Here is a 22,251-nt window from a genome sequence, read left to right on the forward strand (position 1 = left end):
TCTCTCTCTCTCTCTCCTAGAAATAAATAAAACATTAAGAAAATTAAAAAATAAAACATTATGATGAAATATATACCTAAAAGTTACCACTTAAACCACTTCTAACTGTACAATTCTGTGGCATTAAGTACATTGACATTGTTGTGCAGCCATCACCAACATTCATCTCCAGATCTTTATGATCTTTCTCAGCTGAAACTGTAAATGCTGGCTCCCCACTCCCCCTCTGGCAACCACATTCTGCCTTGACTATGAATTTGACTGGTATCTCATTTGAGTGTAATCATATAATATTTATCCTTTTGTGAAGGGGTTGTTTTACTTAGCATAATGTCTTCAAGGTTCACTTGATGTTGTAGCATGCATCAGTCCTTCCTTTTTTAAGACTGAGTAACATTCCATTGTGTGCATATGTCGCATTTTGTTTATCCATTATCAACGGACATTTGAATTGCTTCTTTTTATTATTGTGAAAAATGCTATGAACATGGGTATGCAAATTATCTATTCAAGTCCCTGCATTCAATTCTTCTGAGTAGATGGCTAGAAGTGGAATTGCATTTTATGGCAATTGTTTAATGTTTTGAGGACTCCTGGGAAATCACTTTCAAGAAAATGAAGATCTGGGTATCAATTCACTAAAGTTTGTGTGTTCATGTCTCTCTTGTAAAGTCTTTATGTAACCCAGATTGAAAACTCCTGTTCTGAGTCATATCTTGGAACATAAAGGAGGTAATGCAATCAATATGTGGTGAGAAAAAGCATAAGTTGAGAATAAGCGTATTGAGAATTCAGCATTTACTTAAGTCTAGGAACTGTGGGCAAGCCATTTCCCTCTCCATAGTTTCCTTTTCCATAAATGAGGCTAACAATGCCTGTCCCATAGAACTATAAAGAAAATGGATAAAAAGAATCTACCATAGACATTGACAATTCACTTGAAAATACATTGTTTGGAGACCTGGCTACAGGCTTAGGAGTATCTGCCCTAGAGAAGCAGGACCACCTGGTGACTGGTGACAGCCACAGATGTGCAAATAGAGAACTATAATTTAGTGTGGGGCCAGGAAAGATGTGCTTGGGGTGGGGGGGATATACGAGGACACTTTATCCTCATGAGAAGGTTGAGCAAAGATTCTCAGGAAGAGAAGGCAGTGGAAGCAAGCCAAAGAAAGACACAAAAACATAAAAAAGCACATTGTGAGACAAATTTGAAGAAATTTGGTATTGCCACAACACAAAATGCAAAGACATGAATGGAACAAATGTGGTTGAAGTGCTAGCAGGCAGCTTCTTAAAGGCCACTGTAAAGATTCGAACTTTCTTCTGTGCCTTGGCTTCACTATATACTTCAAATTCCTCTGTAAAATGGGGATTGTTAAATACCTTTCTTTTATTTTGAGAGAGTGAGCAAACAGGGGAGGGGAAGAGGGAGGGAGAAAGGGAAAGAGAAAGAGAGAGAAAGTGGGAGGGAGGGAGAGGGAGAGAGGAGAGAGAGAGAGAGAGAGAGAGAGAGAGAGAGAATCCTAAGCAGATTCTACACTAATGCGGGGCTTGAATCCATGAACTGTTAGGTCATGACCTGAGCTGAAACCAGGAGCTGGATGCTCAACCAACTGACCCACCCAGGTGCCCCTATACCTCTCATGGGACTGTTAGGACTATAAACACATGAACTGGGATAACATATACACATAGTACTTAGGAGAGTGCATGGCACATACTGAGGCCCAGATACTTCCTTAACACTACTGTCTTGAGGTGGCAAGAAAGGCTTTAAGCAGGGGCATGACACTGTCACATTTGCATTTTGGAAAGATCACTGGGGGAAGCAAGGAGGATGGACTCTAGAAGACAACAGTGGAGGTAAGTAGGCAAGTTAAGAGGCTAGCACAATAAATTGTCTAGGAAGTAGAAAAAGCCTCCCTGCCTAAAAACAGTGACAGTGAGGAGAGAGGGAATCCAGCTATTTAACTGGCAGAAGACATGAGCTCTGATGCCCCGTGTGAACATGGGAGAAGCAGGAGTGGGAAGAGTCCTAGGCTGGGCCCTCAAGGCTAGTTTTCTTCTTGAAGTGATTTCCATACCTCCCTCCATTCTCTAGTAACAAAAAGGCCATCACAACACATTTCCTTTCAAAGTTTTATTAAAGTTTAATGGAACGATTAATGTCTTTTAATTTTTTTGTTAACTTCAGTACAAAAATACAGTTGATGACTTGACAAAATTGGCTCCACCTAGGGCTTGAAGGTTTCTGTTTCTGCAACAGTAACAGGGAAAGCATGCTTCCAGCTGGGGCTGAGTCCAAGCACACAGCCATTCCTGCACACACATGCGTGCAAACAGGGAAGCCCAAGCAGTAGAAGAGGATGGAAGTTGCCGGGATTCAGGAAGAAGCCCAAGATTATTCCCAGGAGAAAATAAGATGAAACAGGCTGGTCTCCTTGGTGGGGGTAAAATTACTGATTTGCATTTAGGTTCGTTGTTTTAAATGATACTTCTGAAATTTTACTATCGTAGAAAATATGCTACTGGTCTCTTTTCACCACCAACGTGAATAAAGCTGGAGGAAATGGAAAAAGATTCAAATACTGAAGTGTGAGGAATAAAACTCCAAATGGCTCAAGTTTTGTGTCAAAAGCTGTCATCCTTTACATTCAATGACAAACAGACATCTAGGAGGGTGTGGGACAAGAAGTCTGCCACACTGCTGGATCCACAAGCATGGAGACCAGTTTCTGTTAGCAGAAGTCTTCCACAGTGACAGCGCTCCTTCCCATGTAGGCAGGAGCAAGGGATCCTGGTTGGTTTACTTGTTCTGAGTGATTCCTCAAGATTACCTCCCCTGCTGCTTTCCTTCCAAAACACTAACTTTGATAAAAGAAGGGATACATTCAGGTTACAACTCATCTTCAAGATGTTTCTCTCTGAAGGCATCACCCGTCAGCCTTTCCTGAGCTTCCTTCATCCCCTGAACAACTGTGAAATAAAGGTTGGGGGGGGAAAAGTATGAAGTAGGTTTTTAATATCTGACATTTGACAACTAACACAGATTTTTTTGTTATAGGAGAAATCTGACAGAAGCCCAGCATCTGCACTTGAGATCTAGTTCTGGATTTTAGTCCTGGAGAGTCATTTACCTCTTTGGATCTGTTTATAGCTGGTCTATAAAATCAGCTAATGCTACTTACTTCACACAGGATTATTATAAAACTTAAATGAACAATAAAAGAGCATTATAACTTATGAAATACTACAAAAATATTACTAGTTACTATGGCTTACCATCCAGGATCAGGAGTGAATCCCTGTCACAGGCTACAGATGTTCCCTTGACATTAAGGGAGTAGAAAACACTTTCCTACCATCCCCATCATATCTTTTTGATGAATGTTGTGTTTATTTCATGTGCTGTGGAAGTTACAGGCATTTGTGTGCAGGTGCTAGGAGGAGGTGTAGTCTTCAAGGAGGTAGTCATTTCTAGTATCACCTACACATAGAAGCCAAGTTCTCAGTCAAAGAAAGAGTAGACTGGAAGGAGGGCCCTAGATAGATGAGAGATGAAACTTCTATCTTAGGACATCTCTCTTGTCGATTTAGCTTCAAGGAGGGCAGCTGTTTTGGTACAGGCTAATACAGTGACAGGCCAAGAACTAGACTGAACCAGAGTCTGTAGATCTCAGAATGCAAGCCTGTAACTTCATAAGAGCCAAGTAGAATAGTTGGTTATTTCCCTTTTGCTTTCCCTAAGCCTTTAGTAAAGCCAAGTTTGAATGTTCCAGTTTCATGTCAGCTGAGCCATGGGGGATTCAGGCAACGGCTCTGTATCCACATTTGGACTAATGAGTTAAAAGATGATGGCAGCGTGGAGATGGCAATGGTAAGTTGGATGAAATTCTACAGGGAATTTGAATCTTAATGGTCAAAAATTGGGGACCTAAAATCTAGCTGCCCTTCACATGTGGGAAATTTCCCTCTAATACCAGCCTTTAATGATCTGCATTTGGATAAGGAAGATGACATTCTCCTTACCCATAGGAAGGAGATAACCTCTCAAGATCTCTTTCTTCTCCCTATTCTGAGAAATAAGAGTTCCAAGGACTCAAAACATAAAGTGACCAATGACGACAGCATAGCAGTTCTGAACAAATGGCAACTTAGCAAACAATCCCCTCTTATAGATGACACAGGGGAACTTTGGAAGGGAAACAGGGACAGTACATAGCATGAATTCCATCTCTGCCTCCAGAATGATTATGCTCAAGGATTAGAGAACAAGAACGCATGACTGACATGATTTAAACCTTCCTTCACCTGTTTGTGCTGACACTGTTCTCTTTGCCTGGAACATACTTTTTGCATTCTTCTGCTGGCTAGGTCTCGTTCTTCAGGATTCAGTCCAGTCACTGTGTACTCCAGCAAACCTTACGTACTCTCCATGTTGGGCTATACCTCCCACCCCTTGCTTCCATAGCTTGAAATGTCCTCATATCTGTTCATAGAGACAAATTCTTATCCTTCTACATCCAACTGGAGATTACTATCTATGAAACTTCTTAGACTTGATCAGCTAACAGCATTCCTCCTTTGAATTCTTAAAGGAACAGTAGCATTAGTACTGCTGTGGGGAAAAAACTTAAGTTCTGGACTGAAACCCTGGCTCTATGACTTAATTGTGAGACCACAGGCAAATGACTATCTCTGTAAGCCTCAGTTCTTCTGCTCCCTGTGGTTTGGTTAGCTCCAAACTAGACTGTAAGTAGCTAGGGACAGGGCTCAGTCTCATCTTTCTCCTGTATTCTACACAGGTTCTAGCCAAAAAATGGTCACATAGGAGATGCTCAGCTAACATGTAGAATCAAGTTTCCTACCATGGGTTTAGTTAAATTTAGCAACAATCCTCTTCCTCTCAACATAACATACCTTGTTCAGCACTGACGTAGAAATACTTGTAGCTGGGGTTTCCATTCTCATTGATGATTTCAGGATGCACCTTGCCACTGGGATCTATTGTAGACATAATGCCATAGGGATTGCAGTAATTAAAACGGAGGTATTTCAAATGCTATATAGTAAATAAGGCCTTCTAGGAAATGAGACCTGCCCATCTTTGCAGCCCATTATCTCACCAGTCTACCCTTTGTGTTTTATGCTATAATCACAACAAATTCCTTGCAGCTCCCTGAACTCAGGTGCTCCCATGCCTTGGCATATGGCTGTTCTCTCTTCCTGGCATGTTTCCCTTCTGTTTGATGATGGGGGTGGGGATCCTACATTTCTACTTGTCTCCCTGACAGAATCCAGCAGAATGCTGAGCAAAGATTAGATGGTCATTAAATTTAATTATCTTTTATAAGTTGTTTGCAGAAAGACATTTGTCTGGTTATAGTATTCTACTGCCTCAGTTGCACTATAAGTCAAGGGTAGGAACTGTGGCTTCTCTGTCCCTGCAGTGCCTAGCACAGTGTTTGACATGTGGCTAATACCCAAATGAATGAATGGATGATCAGTACTCTGTCATTGCTCACAAAAACAGTTAATAGAAAAAAATTTCTCTCAGACTTGAAGTTCTGGCATTCGGAACTCCCGTACTTTCTCGAAACTGGTTTTTGTTTGTTTTTGTGTTTGGCCATCCTACTACAGTTTCACCAGATGGAGTAGGTGCCTTGACTCTTTTACCTTTCCTTCCACATCACAGGTCCCCAGATTAAGGTCTTTCACCTTACCCAGGAAAAGAATTCGTGGAATATAACCCCCATCAGGGCTGAAATCTTCATCCTTGGGCTCCTCTTCATCCTATTAAGTATAAACCTTAAGTCAGATCATGTTCTTTCTTTCTTTAAAACCGTTCAGTGGCTTCTGCTTTCACTCAGGGTCAAACCCCAAGTCCTTGCATTGGCCTAAGAGGCTCTACATAATCTGTCACCTGGGCACTTCTCTAACTTTATGTCCTCCTACCCCTTAAGTTTTTTTCTTTAAAAAAATTTTTTTAACGTTTATTTATTTTTGAGACAGAGAGAGACAGCACGAGCTGGGGAGGGGCAGAGAAAGGAAGACACAGAATCTGAAACAGGCTCCAGGCTCTGAGCTGTCAGCAGAGAGCCCAATGTGGGGCTCGAACCCATGGACCACGAGATCATGCCCTGAGCTGAAGTTGGATGCCTAACTGACTGAGCCACCCAGGCGCCCTTGTTTAGTTTTTCCAACCACACTAGCCTGCTTGTTGTTGCTGACATTAAGCCAGGCATGCACGTCACTCAGCCCTTTGAGAGTGACTGCTCTTAACCTCTGCCAGGAAACACTTTTTCCATGATCCACATAGCTCACTTCCTTGTTTCGAATCTTTGCCCAAATGTCACCTTTTCTTTTTTTTTTTTTTTAACGTTTTATTTATTTCTGAGAGAAAGAGACACAGTGTGAGCAAGGGAAGGTCAGAGAGAGAGGGAGATACAGAATCTGAAGCAGGCTCCAGGCTCTGAGCTAGCTGTCAGCACAGAGTCCGACGCGGGGCTTGAACCCACAAACTGTGAGATCATGACCTGAGCCAAAGTCGGATGCTCGACCAACTGAGCCCCCCCAGACGCCCGTCACCTTCTTTTCTAACCGTCTATTTAAAATTGCAAAGTATCCCCTCCATCCTTCATTTTTAGCCATAGCATTTACCACCATCTGACATATTTTATTTTACTTGTCTGTCTCACTATATTCAATTCCCTGTATATAATTTCAATGAGGGTATAAAGGATACCTAATGAAGAAACAGGAAGGCAGCACGCACAAGGTGCTCAACTGAATCACATTTTGCAGGGATCTATGTCCTGCATGTGTTACTATACCTTTAGTTCAGCGATACAAAGATGTAAAACATGTCATAACCACAGACTAAGACTGAAGGACCTTAAAATGTAGTCTTCTTAGCTAATCTCTCCTTACCTTCCTCCCACAAGTGGAGGCTGGATGGCCTTCTACACCTAACACAAGCCTTACTATTAGAGAAGTCAAAAGGAAAATACATACATACAGGAGGCCTGCTCTGCCACATATGACTTTACATCATTGATGATGTTAATTCTAAAACAGCGAAGACTTAAAATTATAGCAGAAAGGAGAACCCTTCCCCCCAGTCTCACCTCAAGATTCACCATAACAAAATTATGGGAAAGTTCTGAAATTTCTGTAGATTCTGCAAATTTGGGCTTTAAAGCTAGGAGGGAAAAAAAGATTTTGGAATATAAGAAAACATCACTGTCACATGCAAACCCTAATTTGCTGAGTTGATTCAAATAACTGAACTTCTTTCTTTTTTTTAAACTCCTAAGAACCAGAAATCAGGACACCTGAATTCTGGTCATGTTTCTGCCACTTATTCACACAGGTAGGTGACCTGGAGTGACTGACTTCATTTCTCTGAAAACATAGATAATGGCATATAATGAAAAAATTATTTCTATTTGCTTTTTACAGTCACAGGTCAGTAACTTCTATTGAAATAACAGAAAAAAGAGTAACATATATGTTTATATACATATTATTATATATATGTATATAAAATTACACTATAATTTTATATATATGTATATAAAATTACACTATTTGCACTAATTTTCTACTCCTTTTCCAACTTCTGTAGAGTGTAGCATATCAAAGAAAAAACCTGACTAAGAAGTGGTAAGGTGGCAAAGTAGAAAGACTACAAGCCACAAATAATACTGGGTTCTAAATTTGGTTCCCACCTCCTCCAGGAAGACTTCTGTAATCACTTCTCATGTTTCTGTACATTTCAGCTTCCTATATTTACTGTCCATACAACTACTATAGCACTTAATACTATACTCTGACTATATCTCAATTGCTTTACTCTCTAATCCCTTGCAAAGATAACTGCAAACTTCTTGAGGGCAGGGAATCTATGTCATACATATTTCTTTGGTATCCCTTAGAGCAATCAGCATTCCTGGGACAAAGTCTGTGCCAATTTAATGTTTGTTTGTTTTTTTAATTTATTTTTTAAAAATGTTTTTTTTTGAGAGAGACAGAGACAGAGTGTGAGCTGGGGAGGGGCAGGGAGAGAGAGGGCTGAAGTCAGATGCTTAACTGACTGAGCCCCTCAGGCACCCCTGTGCTAATGGTTTTTATTAAATGTTAGTACTTAAAAACACATTTGAGGTTTGATTATTTGCACTTACCTTTGCAAGCTCCACACCAGGATTTATGGATGATCACCATTAGGGGCAAGCCACTTAAAAAGAAAACAAAGAAATTATAATCTAATAATTCCACTTCTTTAAGTCTATCCTAATAAAGTGATCATATATAAAGACAAAGATAGTTCATGTAGTATTATGATCTTAAGAAAACTTTTAGACAACCTAAATATTCAAGAATAGAGTATAATAAAATTATTATAAAATTATTGTATAAGTTCTGACATTCCTATAAATTCTGAAAATTTGGGTTTTAAAGCTAGGTAGAAAAGGCTGTAGAAAAGAACATCAAATCATGATATTTCTAAATGTTATGGTTACATAACCATTGAAAATGTTTATAAAATTTTTCATTGGTATGTCAAATTAAACTAGAATGGGCACTTGGCTGGCTCAGTCAGTGGATCACATGACTCCTGATCTCAGGGTCACGAATTTAAACCCCATGTTGGGTGTAGAGCTTACTTAAAAAAAAAAAAAAAAAAAAANTAGTTTGGATTTAATTGTATAACTATATATAGGGGAAAGACCTTAAAATAAAATGAAATATACCAAAACATAATAGTTATCCCTAGATAATGGGATTGTGGATTTTACTATACTTTTTCTATATTTTCCATTTTTTTCCTACAATTAAGTGTAATTTTTATAATCAGGGAGGAAACAACTTTTTCTTTTTTAAAATGATGAGCAATATCATCTACCTGAACCAGTCTTGGCCAAATGAAGTCCTTAAGCTCTCAAGGCTTAAATGTCAACTTGTAAGAAAGTCCTACGTAAGCAGCCATTGGCTTTCTGAATCATCCAATCACCGTTATTAGCACACTACATAACAGATCATTGTATGTACTATATTAAACTCTATTACTTATCCATCTCCCTGCAATACACTTGGGAGTTTCCTTAAGGAAAGAACTCAGCTTTCTCTACATGCCCTACATGTGGCACATAGAATGTTATTGATAGCAAACACTTGCATAGCATTTACTATATACCCAGCACTATTCTAAATATACATAAATTAATTAATTTAGTTAAGTGTCAAGTGAATTATTCAGTACCTCATTAGAGGCCTACTACAAATCTGGGATGAATTTATAACTCTTAATACTTGTAAAAACCAAGTAAGCAGGGCAAACTTAAGTGAGAAGTAGGATCTAACTAAGCATATGCATTGTGCTATGTGCTTTACAGGCATTATCTCATTTAAATCCTCATAACAATCCTAATATATATACTATTAATGTTCTCATAACAGAAATGAGAAAATTGAGACTCCCCAGAGATTAAGTATTTAGCCACATAAAACCTAGGTTCTGCACCCACTACCTAATTCATTAAGTCTGACTCCAAAACCAAGGACCATTACTGTCTACTTCAATTTAGAATGGCAATCCACAACCAATAACTAACTTTGAATCAGAGAACAGAGATTGGAAAAAGCATTAGAAGTTGCCTAGTCCAAACTTCCATTTTACACAGAATTCTAACATGTATCATCTAATATAGCATATGTAACTATAATATATCCAATATAACAACAGGTGGTCCAAATTGCCTGGTGAGCAAGAAACCCATCACCAACCAGGGTAGCCCATCCTTTTAATAGCTCCATGCACTTACAGAGCAGTTTAGAATGCCTTGTTCCCTCCTCCCTCCCTAGTAAACTTTTATTTATCCTTCTAGAGCAGAGATCAGGAAACTACTCTGCAGACCTGATCCAGTCCACTGCCTGCTTCTATAGAGGTGTAAGATATAAACTTTTTTTTTCATTTTTAAATGGCTGAAAAACAAATCTAAAAATAGTACCTCATGATACGTTAAAATTAAATATAATTCACATTTCAGTGTAGTTTTATTAAAACACATTTATACTGAGGTGTCTGGCTGGCTTAGTTGGAAGAGTATGCAATTCATGATCTCAGGGTCATGAGTTTGAGCCCCACTTGGGTATAGAGATTACTTAAATAAACTTAAAACACATACACACTCATATTCAGTTGTATACTTACTGTATATGGCTGCTTTTGTGCTAAAATGCACTACAGTTAATAAGCTACAACAGATACCCTATGGCCCACAAAGCCTAAAACGTTTACTATTAGATCCTTTGCTGACACATGTTCTACTGTGACAGGCCAAATGTTAACCCCTCTGCGAAGTCTTCCCAAAACTATCTTCTCTCAACAGCTAATTAGTCCTTTCCTCCTCTGGGGTCCCAAACCATTGTGTTATCATCATGTAAACACCAACACTTTTCATACCATAATCATGTTTACTTGTCTGTATTTCTCACCAAACTATTAATTTTTCAAGCGTAACGACAGTATCTAATTCCTCTTTGAAAATCACAAGTACTGATTTTTATTTAATAAAATTAATGAAGGAATGAAAAGAGCTTAAAGTGATATTTGCCTTGAAATACAGAATGAAGCACAACACTTATGGAAGTTGTCATCATCAGTCTAGGTTAGGCCAAACATCCAGTCTCTCAATAAGCACTGTCAAAGAACTATTTCGGTCAAAGGCATAACAGTGATAAATGTTTTTATAAATGTTACATTAAGTAAATTACATGCAGAACATTAAGTTACATGAAGCGAAAGAGATTCCGGCAGACTTTCTTCTTCTAAAAGACTTTATTAGATATAAATTCTAATAGTTACGTCTTTTGCTTCCACTAGAAGTAAAGCTTCCCAAGGACAGAAACCAGTGGATTTATCGGAGATCCCTGGCCCCAGGACAGACTAGCAAAAAGTAGGCACAGTACTTGAAAAACTGTGGTATGAAAGAAGGGCCAGTGCAGATGCAGAACTGTGACATCTTCAGTTTCCACTCATAATTGTTTAAAAACAATTCATCCATTCAGTCTGTTCTACAAGTCAGATGGGGAAAATCCTGGGTGTGTGACACCAAATGTAGAACCCAATCTAAACAAACTCTGCCCACCTGAGCTCTGTCCCTAGAGAAATTTGCCAAAATTCTCCAAGCCAGTTCTCCGTTTTCTCTAGTCTCAATTTATGCTGTAACTAAAAAGCATTCAGATAGAGGAAAATGTGAGTAAAATCAGTCACAACAGCTGTAGTACTAGATACCAACATGCTATGCAGACCTTCGGATTACTGTCTCAAGAAACACAGAGAGCAGTGGAGGTTAGACAAGGAGCCAGGGCTTTTCCCCCACACCCCTCTGTTTAGTGCAGGCTCTGGCTCAAATACTGCAGAAACATGTTGGCCAGTTGAGGCAGGTTCTCATTGTTGGGATGCATTTTGGTATAGGAAATAAACTGGCGACGGAGACGACTCAGTTCTGCCATGGTCAAAGGCCGGGTAAACTGCAGGTGCTCCGTGGTGCCAGGAAGCTTAAGCAAGTCTCCAGGAACCGCGTTCTTCTGAGCCTCCATCAGTCCCGCCAACACCTGGTTGGTGACCTGATCCAACTGGTGCAGAAAACTGCCGGAGGCAAGGGGCTGGGACTGTGTAGACTGACGGGGTGGGGGAGCCTGGTTCTCAAACAAGGCGGCCCGTATCTCTGCCAGGGGTAATGGCTCCTCTAAACCCACCAAGGTGAACAGGGGCCGATCCCAGCGGTTTCGAGAGTCGGGAGCCTCAAAACGCTGCGTTAAGGCCTCCATAAGTTCAGGAGAGTAAAAGGCACTAGCCATACGCTTAGCACCTGTATCAAATTCTGGAGTCACAGGAGCTGGAAGATCTGGCGCCCTGGTTTCCTCCTGTTCCAGCTCCTTAGCTATATCGGCTTGGGTTCTCCCACTTACTACGGAGTCCACAGCTTGTGGTTCCCTGAGGACACAGCTAGCCGCCGCCAGAGGTCTCCCTCTCTCCTCAGTGCGCGGCCTCCAACTCACGCTGGGGTTCCGGCCTTGGTGGTCCACCGCATCAGCTTCCGGAGGTCCCCCGCTCACACCGCCCGGCCGTACGCAATATACCAGGCAGAGCGGAGTGCGCGCCGCCCGCGCCAGGCAATAGAGCTCATAGCGGAAGCCCTTGATGTAGTTAAGCGAGTCGAGGATGACCACATCGTGGCGACTCAGGAGCCGCTCCACTGCGGCTCGCAAGGCCCCGCGCAAGGCCTTCTCACGGGCCGAATCACCATACACCGTCGCGTCCTCCGTACCCAGCACCAACGCGTCATCCACCACGTACACCGCGCGGCCGTCGACCGCTAGCGCTCCACGGAGCTCCTCCGCCCGCCGGCTCTTACCGCTGTACGGAAGCCCGCAAAACACTACGAGCGGCATCCTTACAGGACGCGGCCATGTGCAAACGGGCAGCGTCACTTCCGGGTTGCTGAACTCTCCGACGCAAACCGGAAGAGAAAATTGCACTTCCTGTCCCTCTCTAGTCATAAACGGACTTACTGTTGCTATGGAAATATGAGATCTACTCCAACTAAACTCAGGATCTGCTCTCAGGAAAAAGAGGGAAACAAGAATGACATCAGTTATTTATGTATGTAGGCCTATAAATAGGCCTCAAGAGAATGTGATCTGCCAAAGACTGCCCAACTGTTTATAATAGGGCTCTAAGGAGCATTAAACACTGCAAAACAATCAGTACTATATTTACCATACACAGACCATTCACAAATGCTAGTTCCTGTCTTTCCTTACACTCAGTGATTCTCAGTAACTGTTTACTCAACAACCATTTCAATCATTCAACTTCTCCATGATTGGTAATTCATAAATGAACATAAAACAGTTTCCCCATAGAAGTCTGAATGGGAAAAATAAAGCACCTTACAAGCAAAGTAAGATATACTTTGGAATAGTATGGATAGAATACGTGGTTGAAATATAAAAGTATAAAAGAGAAAAACAAACTGCCCAAAAAAATCATTTAAGACTTTATCTAGACATAGTCATTTGATTTAGAATTTGAAAAACTGGGGGGCCTGGGTGGCTCAGTCCATAAAGTGGGGGACTTGGGCTCAGCTCACGATCTCCCCAGTCTGAGTTCCAGCCCAGCGTCGGGCTCTGTGCTGACAGGTCAGAGCCTGGAACCTGCTTCGGATTCTGTATCTCCCTCTCTCTCTGCCAGCCCCCCGCCCCCCCACTCCATTGTTCATACTCTCTTTCTCAACATAAATAAACATTAAAAAAAAAAAAGAAATTGAGAAACTAACATAAATTTTTCTCTGGGGTAAGGTTGCTTGATAATATACAGGATGCCTAGTCCAATTTGAATTTCAGATAAGCAACATAAAATGTTTTTAATGTGTCTCAAATATTGAATGGGTCATATTTAAAACTACTTATTATTTAGCTGAAATTCAAATTGAACGAGGCATCCTTAGTTTTATTTGCTAAATCTGGCAACCCTATTCTACAGAATGTGTAAGACTCAAAGTCATTAAGCTATAGGATCTGTTCCAGCAAAAGCAAGCACTATACAGTTGACCCTTGAAAAACAGGGGTTTGGATTGCACAGGTACACTTATAATGCAGATTTTTCACAGCACAGTACTATAAGTGTATTTTCTCTTCCTTATAACTTTCTTAACATTTTCTTTTCTCCAGCTTACTTTGTTATAAGAATACAGTATATACTACATGTAACATACAAAATATGTGTTAATGGACTGTTTATGTTATCAGTGAGGATTCCCGTCAACAGTAGGTTACTAGTAGTTAACTAGTAGTTTTGGGGAGTCAAAAGTTATATGCAGATTTTGACTAAGTAGGTGGTCAGCACCCCTAAGCCTACATCCCAGCATTGTTTAAGGGTCAATTATAGTTTTGTAGGTGCAGAAGTGTGAGAGTTTCTGTGCAAGTATGTATGTGTATAAAGTAGATGCACAGGAGTGCCTAGGTGGCTCAACTGGTTAAGTGTCCAACTCTTAATTTCAGGTCTGGTCATGATCTCACAGTTCATGAGTTCAAGCCCCACATCAGGCTCTGCACTGGCAGCACAGAACCTGTTTGGGATTCTCTCCTTCTTTCTTTCTCTCTAACCCTCCCCTGCTTGTGCTTGTTCTTTCTCTCTCTCTCTCAAAATAAATAAACATTGAAACATTTTTTAAATAAAGTAGATATACTGGGTCTTTGCATCTCTCCAGTATAGTATTATAGAGAACATTCAAGTATTGACTCTATCAATTACTACCTGTGTAATCATTTGACAAATTTTTCAATATTCTGTGTCTCCATTCCTCTCCCATGCAATAACAACAACAGCTCTTATTTCAGTCTGAACCAACCTCACAGGTTATGAAAATTAAATACATTAATGCATGTAAAGCACTTAGATCAGTATTTAACCTTCCCTCTCTGCTCTGCCTTTTCTTCCTCCTTTGCATCAGTTATTTGCATCAGTGCATAGACTAAACTTAACTGAAACTCAAAACTATTCAATTTGAGACTGTTAGGCAGTATGGTTTACTGGTGGGGTGCAGACGCTACAGCTATAGTATCTGGGTCTGAATCTTGGCTCCACCACTTGCTAGCTATGTGATCTTGAGGAAGTTACTTAACTGCTCTGTGTCTTAGTTTTCTCATCTCTAAAATGAAGGTAACAGCATTACCCACCTCAAAGGAGTTCTTGTGAGAATTAAATGAGTTAATTCAAATAATTCAGTGTCTGGTGCATAATAAGCACTTATCAAATGCTAACTACTATTGCTTTTTTAAATGTTTGTTTATTTTTTGAGAGAGAGAGAGAGAGCAAGCTGAGGAGGGGCAGAAAGAGAGAGGAAGAAATACCAAGCAGGCTCCACAGTGTCAGCACAGAGCCCGATGTGGGGCTCGAACTCACAAACTGTGAGATCATGACCTGAGCTGAAACCAAAAGTTGGACACTCAACCAACCGAGCCATCCAGGCACCCCAACTAGTATTGTTGTTATTGTTATCATCAGGCAACTCCCCAGTTCTGGCTCTGTTTTGGCATACCCCTTCACCTGAAATTAATGTTAAACTGATGGCTGGAAGGTGTTTTACCACCATAAATAACCTGCTGAATGTATTTTATTTTTAAAGCAATCTCTAGGCCCAATGTGGGATTGTACTAGTGACACCAAGATCAAGAGTTGCACGCTCTATGCGATGAGCCAGCCAGGCACCCCTCTCACCATAAATAACCTAAAACCATATCTTGTACCTGGCAGCTGCTTCCTTCTTCCCATCTTCTAGTGTCCTCCAATGAATGTGATCTCCAAAACCTGGAAGGAAAAAGCCTTATAAACATTCACCCGTGAACAAAGGACAAAGACCCAAAAAAGAGAAATGTGGTGTGTTCACAAGGTAGCCATAAAAAAGCTTTCCCTCTGTAAAGAATATGGTGTTTAAGTCTCAGCTCTACCACTTTCTAGGTGTATGGGACCCTGAATGGTCCCATACCTCAAACCTCAGTTTACTTTCACACATATAAAACAGACAACATGACCTAATTCATAATTTTTAAGAAGAGTAAATAATGGCCGTGAAATCCTTTAACACAGAGTATGCAAATAATACTATAAGCATAAATGAGAACTTTCCACAAAGTAAACATAAAATAAGTCATTACAAATCATTACTAGTTGGAGACAGTATAGCAACATAGGTTTAGAGTCAGAAATATAAGGGTACGGGGCGCTTGGGTAGCTCAGTGGTTAAGCATCCAACTGTGGCTCAGGTCATGATCTCATGGTTTGTGGGTTCAAGCCCTGCCTCAGGCTATTGTGCTGGAGCCTGATTTGGATTCTGTGTCTCTCTCCCTCTCTGCCCCTCCCCTGCTCTTGCTCTGTCTCTCTCTCTCTGTCTCAAAAATAAATAAACATTGAAAAAAAAAAACAAGGGTATTTGATTCCACTTCCTATTAAATGTGTGAATTTTGTGAATGTAGTGGGTTCTCCAAGTCCCAATTTCTCCATCTTTAAAATCAAGATAATAATACCTACCTCCAAGTGTTGGTATAAAGATTAAATGAGATAATTTATCTAAAGCTACTCTTATTTTTCCCCTCACTTCCACCAAAATCACACCTCTGTTAGGTCAAAACCTTCCAGAGGCTCTCCAATTATCTAAAAAGAAAGGTCAAATTCTGGTAGCAGGACTTATAAAGCCATTCCAAATATGGCACCTGCCCATCTCCTCAGGCTTACTTTCCGTACTTTTTCTACAATCCTCTATACAAAACTATTTTCATTTCCTTAAACTCAGCATGCACTGTCTCCCCTCCAGCTTTCATAATTATTGCCTCCTCTGCCCTTCCTTCCACCCTCATTTCCAATTTATTCAAGTACAAAACCAGAGGGCATCATTACGTCTGGTAAATCTTCCCTGACTCCCAAAGCAGCCTATTCTTGCCCCATCACAGCACTTCCCAGGCTGAACTGTAAATGTTTATGTGCCTGTCTCCCTCACACTAAAGAGAATTCCCTAAGGGCTGAGGCCACATCTGTATTATTCTCTCCTGTTTCCCCAGCTTTGAGCATTACACATGGCCATAGTAAGTGCTCCATAAAATATTTATTGAGTAAATGAATCTTATATAGGCCATATCATGTAAATGACTTAATTTTATTATTTGGACAATGTTAAGTGATCAAAATAATACCATCATTTATTAGCCCCTCACATATGCTCATGTTAACTACACATGTTATCTCATTTAAATTTGGCCTTGGAGTACCTGGGTGGCTCAGTCGGTTAAGCGTCCGACTTCAGCTCAGGTCATGATCTCATGGTTTGTGGGTTCAAGCCCCAGTTGGGCTCTGTGCTGACAGCTCAGAGCCTGGAGCCTGGCTAGGATTCTGTGTTTACCTCTCTCTGCCCTTCCCCTGTTTGTGTTCTGTCTCTATCTCAAAAAATAAATAAACATTAAAAAAATTTGGCCTTGGGGCACCTGAGTGGCTCAGTCAGTTAAGCGACTGGCTTCGGCTCAAGTCATGATCTCCCCGTTTGTGGGTTCGAGCCCCATGATAGGCTCTGTGCTGACATCTAGCTCAGAGCCTGGAACCTGTTTTGGATTTTGTGTCTCCCTCTCTCTCTGACCCTCCCCTGCTCACACACTCTCTCTCTCTCTCTCAGAAATAAATAAAACATTAAAAAAAAGTTTTTTTAATTTGGCCTTAACAGTAACCCTCTACTTCTTCAGTTTTCTCATCAGTAAAATAGGTAAAATAATAGCTGAATCTCATAAGATTGCTACTGGATATTACATAAGAAATAAAAATATATAGTACCTTAGCACACTGCTTAGCACTTATAAATGATTAGTAAATAGCAGCTCTTTTTCTGCTTTTCCTTTGAGACTTCTAAGCTTCCAAGAAGTTACATAACCTAGGGGGCGCCTGGGTGGCTTAGTTGGTTAAGCATCCGACTTTCGCTTAGGTCATGATCTCGGGGTTCGTGGGTTCGAGCCCCACGTCGGGCTCTGTGCTGACTGCCAGCTCAGAGCCTGGAGCCTGTTTCAGTCTGTGACTCCCTCTCTCTCTGACCCTCCCCTGCTCACGCTGTCTCTCTCTCTCTCCTAGAAATAAATTAAAAAAAAAAAAAAAAGAAGAAGTTACATAACCTATACCAGGTCACATAGCTGGTAAATGGCCAAACTGGGATTTAAGCTTCAATTCTATGACTTTTCAGTTATTATACTATCTTTCAGGCCTTTCGTTCCCAGAAATAAATTTAAATTTCCATCAGTGTTACCACAGGGAAATAAACAGCTCATCTAGATTAGCGCATAGAGGCAGTATCCAAACTAATCATCATCATTTTTCACTCCCAATAGTGAGGGTTGCTAGCCAAGAGAAATATGTCACTTGCTTGGGGCCCAAAGTCTAATCCTAAAGAGTGAATGATTAAGTGAGAGTAAAACTGGGAGAACTGGAAGGTGCCTAATGTGATTGATCACCATCATTCTACCTGTCAATACCTAAACTCAGGCAACTGAATCCTACTTTGGTGCGATTGCCCAAGTAGGCAGTCTGGGGGAGTATCCACCTACAAAATAATAAAATCACAGATAAAAGAGACTTTCAAAATGTACTCACTGGGCTAAAACCAGATGAGGAATAGTGAGCAACAAACAAAAGGGAAAGCTGACCTGAAAACAAATGTCTATTACGATACAGCAAAATGGAGATAATTCTGAGACTCCATATTCAAACTGAAAAAAGACTGAAATGATAATACCCCTAGGTTTCCAGATGAATCACATTTCAAACCTTTCTAGAGGAAAGTACTCCCCTCTTTAGGCCTTCAGAATAGCCAAAGATAAACAGTTATGAGTTCACAATCAGATTCCCCAAACACATAAGAAAACAGGCTACCACAGGTAAGAATCAGCAGAAGCAACAAATAGATTTCGATCCCTTAAGGACTTCAGATATTAGAATTATCAGCAATGGGACACAAAAATAACTATGTGTGAACATTTAAAGAAATAACACATGGAGGGTGCCTGGGTGGTTCTGTTGGTTAAGCATCTCACTTGATTTTGGCTCAGGTCACGACCTTATGGTTTGTGCACTGTCAGTGCAGAGCCTGCTTGTGATTCTCTTTCCCTCTCTCTCTGCTCCTCCCCCACCTGCCCACTCTCTTTCTCTCTCCAAATAAACATTTTTTTGTTTAAAAAACGGACATAAATAAACATTATTCTGTTTAAAATAAAATGAAAAAATAAATAACACATGGGATCACAAAAATGCATGCAACTCATGAAATAAATAGGCAAATCTATAAAGGCACCTGGACTTCTAGAAATTAAATATATAGGGGCACCTAGCTGGGTCAGTTGGTAAAGCATCTGACCTTTGATCTCGGGGTTGTGAGTTCAAGCTCTACCTTGGGCATAGAGACTATTTAAAAAAATTGTTGAAGTATAATATCAACAGATATTCAGTGATAAAAACAAGCTAGTAAGCCACAAAAAGACGTGGAGGAACCTTAAATGCATATTGCTAAGTGAACAATGCCAATCTGAAAAGGCTACATAATATATGATTCCAACTACATGACATTCTGGAAGAGGCAAAACAATGGAGAATGTACAAAGATCAGTGGTTGCCAGGGGTTCATGGGGGAGGGAGGGATGAGTACATGGAACAGAATTTTTATAGCAGTGAAACTATTCTGTATGATTCTGTAACGGAAGATATATGTTGCTATGGACTAAATTGTGTCTACCCCACCAAATTGGTATGTTGAAGTCCTAAATCACAATACCTCAGAAAAGAACTGTATTTGGACACAGGCTCTTTAAAGAGGTAATTAAAATGAGGTCACTAGTCTAGGCCCTAATCCATTATAACTGGTGTCCTTCTAAAAAGAGATTAGGACATAGACACATACAAAAGGAAGACCACGTGAAGACACAGGAAGACAGCCATCTACAAGAAGAAAATCAATCTTTTTTTTTTTTTTTTTTTTTCTAGGAGAGAGAGACAGCATGAGCAGGGGAGGGTCAGAGAGAGAGGGAGTCACAAACTGAAACAGGCTCCGAGCTGGCAGTCAGCACAGAGCCTGACGCGGGGCTCGAACCCACGAACCGTGAGATCATGACCTAAGCGAAAGTCGGACGCTTAACCGACTAAGCCACCCAGGGGCCCCTAGAAGAAAATCAATCTTGCCAATCACTTGATCTTGAACTTTTGGCTTCCATATTTGTGATAAAATAAATACTTATTATTTAACCAAGTCTGTAGAATTTGTTATGGCAGCTCTAGCAAATTAATATATATATTATTATACATTTGTCAAAACCCAGAGACTGTACAGCACAAATGTAAACCATGGACTTTAGTTAATAATAATGTATCAATACTGGCTTATCAATTGAAACAAATGAACCATACAAATGCAAGATGTTAATAATAGGGAAAACCAGGACTAGGGGTAAGTGGAAGGGTGACATCTGACATGGCAACCCTATTTTCTACTCAGGTTTTCTACAGACCTTACACTGCTCAAAAAATAAATTCTATTAATTAAAAACCATACAGTGAGGGACGCCTGGGTGGCTCAGTTGGTTAAGCGTCTGACTGGCTCAGGTCACGATATCATGGTTTGTGGGTTCAAGCCCCATGTTGGGTTCTGTGCTGACAGCCCAGAGCCCGCAGTCTGCTTCGGATTCTGTGTCTCCCTCTCTTTCTCTGCTCCTCCCCTGCTTGCACTCTGTCTCTCAAAAATAACTAAACATTAAAAAAAAAATACAATGAAGGGGCACCTGGCTTGCTCAGTTAGAAGAGTGAAGTGACTCTTGATCTCAGGATTGTGAGTTTCAGCCCCATGTTGGGTGTAGAGATTACTAAAAAANTTTATTTTTTTAATAAATGTTAAACATTTTTTTTCTTTAAAAAATAAAAAAATTCAATGAATAGGCTAAAACAGCAAATTAGAGACCAGTGGAGAGATAAATCAGAAGTTATACAGAATGCAGGGGCGCCTAGGTGGCTCAGTTGGTTAAGTGTCCAACTTTTCAGTTCAGGTCATGATCTCATGGTTTGTGGGTTCGAGCCTTGTGTTGGGCTCTGTGCTGACAGCCAGCTCAGAGCCTGGAGCCTGTTTCAGATTCTGTGTCTCCCTCTCTCTCTGACCCACCCCGAGTTCATGCTGTCTCTATCTCTCTCTCAAAAATAAATAAAACATTAAAAAAAAAAAGTTATACAGAATGTAGCACAGAGAGATAAGGGGATAGTAAATGTGAAGAAAAGGCCAAGAGATATTGAGAAGATTAAGAAAGTAGTATAAAAAATTGGAGTTTCAGAATGAAAAGATGAGAGAAAAGGATGTATTTGAAAAGACAAAGTCACTGAGTGACTGGGGAATAAAACTGGGAGGAAAAAATACCTTTTGAAATATCACACCACGTTAAGGTATTACCTAATTAAAATACATGTCCATCTTTTAAAAAGAAAAAGAATGGCTGAAAATTTTCAAGAGCTTAGAGAAAACATGAATTTGCAGATATACAAAGCACAATTTACAACAACTAAGACAAATTACAAAATCAAAATATACACACTTAAACCGTAGTAAAACTGCAGAATGGCAAAAATATTAAGACCTTTAAAGCATTTCAAAGACAAATGACCTATTTCCTACAAAATATCAATAATTAGACAGACAAGAGCAAACTAGAAATTAGAAGAAAGCAGAATACCATCTTCAAAATACTGAAAAGAAAGTATCTCTAAATTTAGAATTACGTGCCTAGCAAAACTATCTTTAAGAACAAGGGCCAAGACAGACATTTTTCAAAAAACTAAGAAACTTTTCCACCTTTGGGTATTCACAACTCATTATTATTTAAATGAATAAATCTTTATTATGTAGTACTATGTAGTGGTTAAGAGCACGTGTGAACTCTGGACCTAGACTCCCTGGGTTGGAATCCTAGTTGCAGCTTACTTGCTGTGTGACTTTGGGCAAGTTTCTTACTCACAGTGTCCTCAGCTGTGGGTAACTGAGGATAACAACAGTACTTACCTGTTAGGGTTACTGTGAGGATTAAAAAAATGGATACGTTAAAAAAAACTCCGAACAGTGTCTGGGACCGGAGAATTGCTACAAGTATTTGCTATCAATATAATATGCAAGGCCTATTCTAAGTACTTTATGAGTACTAATCCTCATAACCCTAGAGGTAGGTACTCTTACTACCTCTGAGAGAAAACTGAGACATGAAATCTAAATAACTTTCCCAAGTTTATATCACTAGTGAGTATCAGAGCTGGGATCTGAACCTAGGCAATTAAGGTCTGGACTCCCTGGTTTTGATCACTACACAATGGTGATCCTCCAGTAGAGGTGGGTAAAAGAGGCGAAGGAAGGAACAAACAATGCGGGGCTTGTTAGGCCAATGTAAAGACTCTAGCTTTTACTAAGCTCTTGGGTTTTGAGGAGAGCAGGAACACAATGTGGTTTATGTTTCCACAGGATTGCTTTGGCTTCTATGCTGAAAACAAACTACAGGGGGTGTTATGAGTTGAACTGTATCCCCTAAAAAAGATATGTTGGAGTCCTAACTCCCAGAGTTGTGACCTTATTTGGAAATAGGATCTTTACAGAGGTAATCAAGTTAAAATGGGGTCACTGGGGGGGCGGG

General features: G+C 40.2%; 2 protein-coding genes across 2 annotated transcripts in view; both read right to left on the reverse strand.

Annotated features, from left to right (window-relative positions):
- Nucleotides 1–2,128: 2,128 nt before the first annotated feature.
- TXNDC12 (thioredoxin domain containing 12) overlaps nt 2,129–22,251 on the reverse strand; it is a 26,246-nt gene continuing 6,123 nt past the window's right edge. Inside the window, exons 2-7 of the mRNA XM_077779709.1 lie at nt 15,322–15,382; nt 8,187–8,239; nt 7,131–7,204; nt 5,727–5,796; nt 4,924–5,007; nt 2,129–2,979 (exon numbers count right to left, since the gene is read on the reverse strand). Of these exons, the coding sequence (XP_077635835.1) occupies nt 2,900–2,979; nt 4,924–5,007; nt 5,727–5,796; nt 7,131–7,204; nt 8,187–8,239; nt 15,322–15,382 (422 nt within the window). The 3' untranslated portion in view covers nt 2,129–2,899. The remainder of the gene's footprint in view (nt 2,980–4,923; nt 5,008–5,726; nt 5,797–7,130; nt 7,205–8,186; nt 8,240–15,321; nt 15,383–22,251) is intronic.
- KTI12 (KTI12 chromatin associated homolog) lies at nt 10,545–12,462 on the reverse strand. The gene has a single exon (XM_077779708.1). It carries the CDS (start codon nt 12,460–12,462, stop codon nt 11,398–11,400), a length of 1,065 nt encoding a protein of 354 aa, XP_077635834.1. The 3' UTR covers nt 10,545–11,397.

The sequence above is a fragment of the Crocuta crocuta genome, unplaced genomic scaffold, assembly GCF_008692635.1.
Source record: "Crocuta crocuta isolate KB4526 unplaced genomic scaffold, BGI_CrCroc_1.0 scaffold168, whole genome shotgun sequence".
NCBI lineage: Eukaryota > Metazoa > Chordata > Mammalia > Carnivora > Hyaenidae > Crocuta > Crocuta crocuta.

Excerpts from the sequence above, each read along its gene's own strand:
- KTI12 (XM_077779708.1), bottom strand. The coding sequence starts at position 12,462 with ATGCCGCTCGTAGTGTTTTGCGGGCTTCCGTACAGCGGTAAGAGCCGG.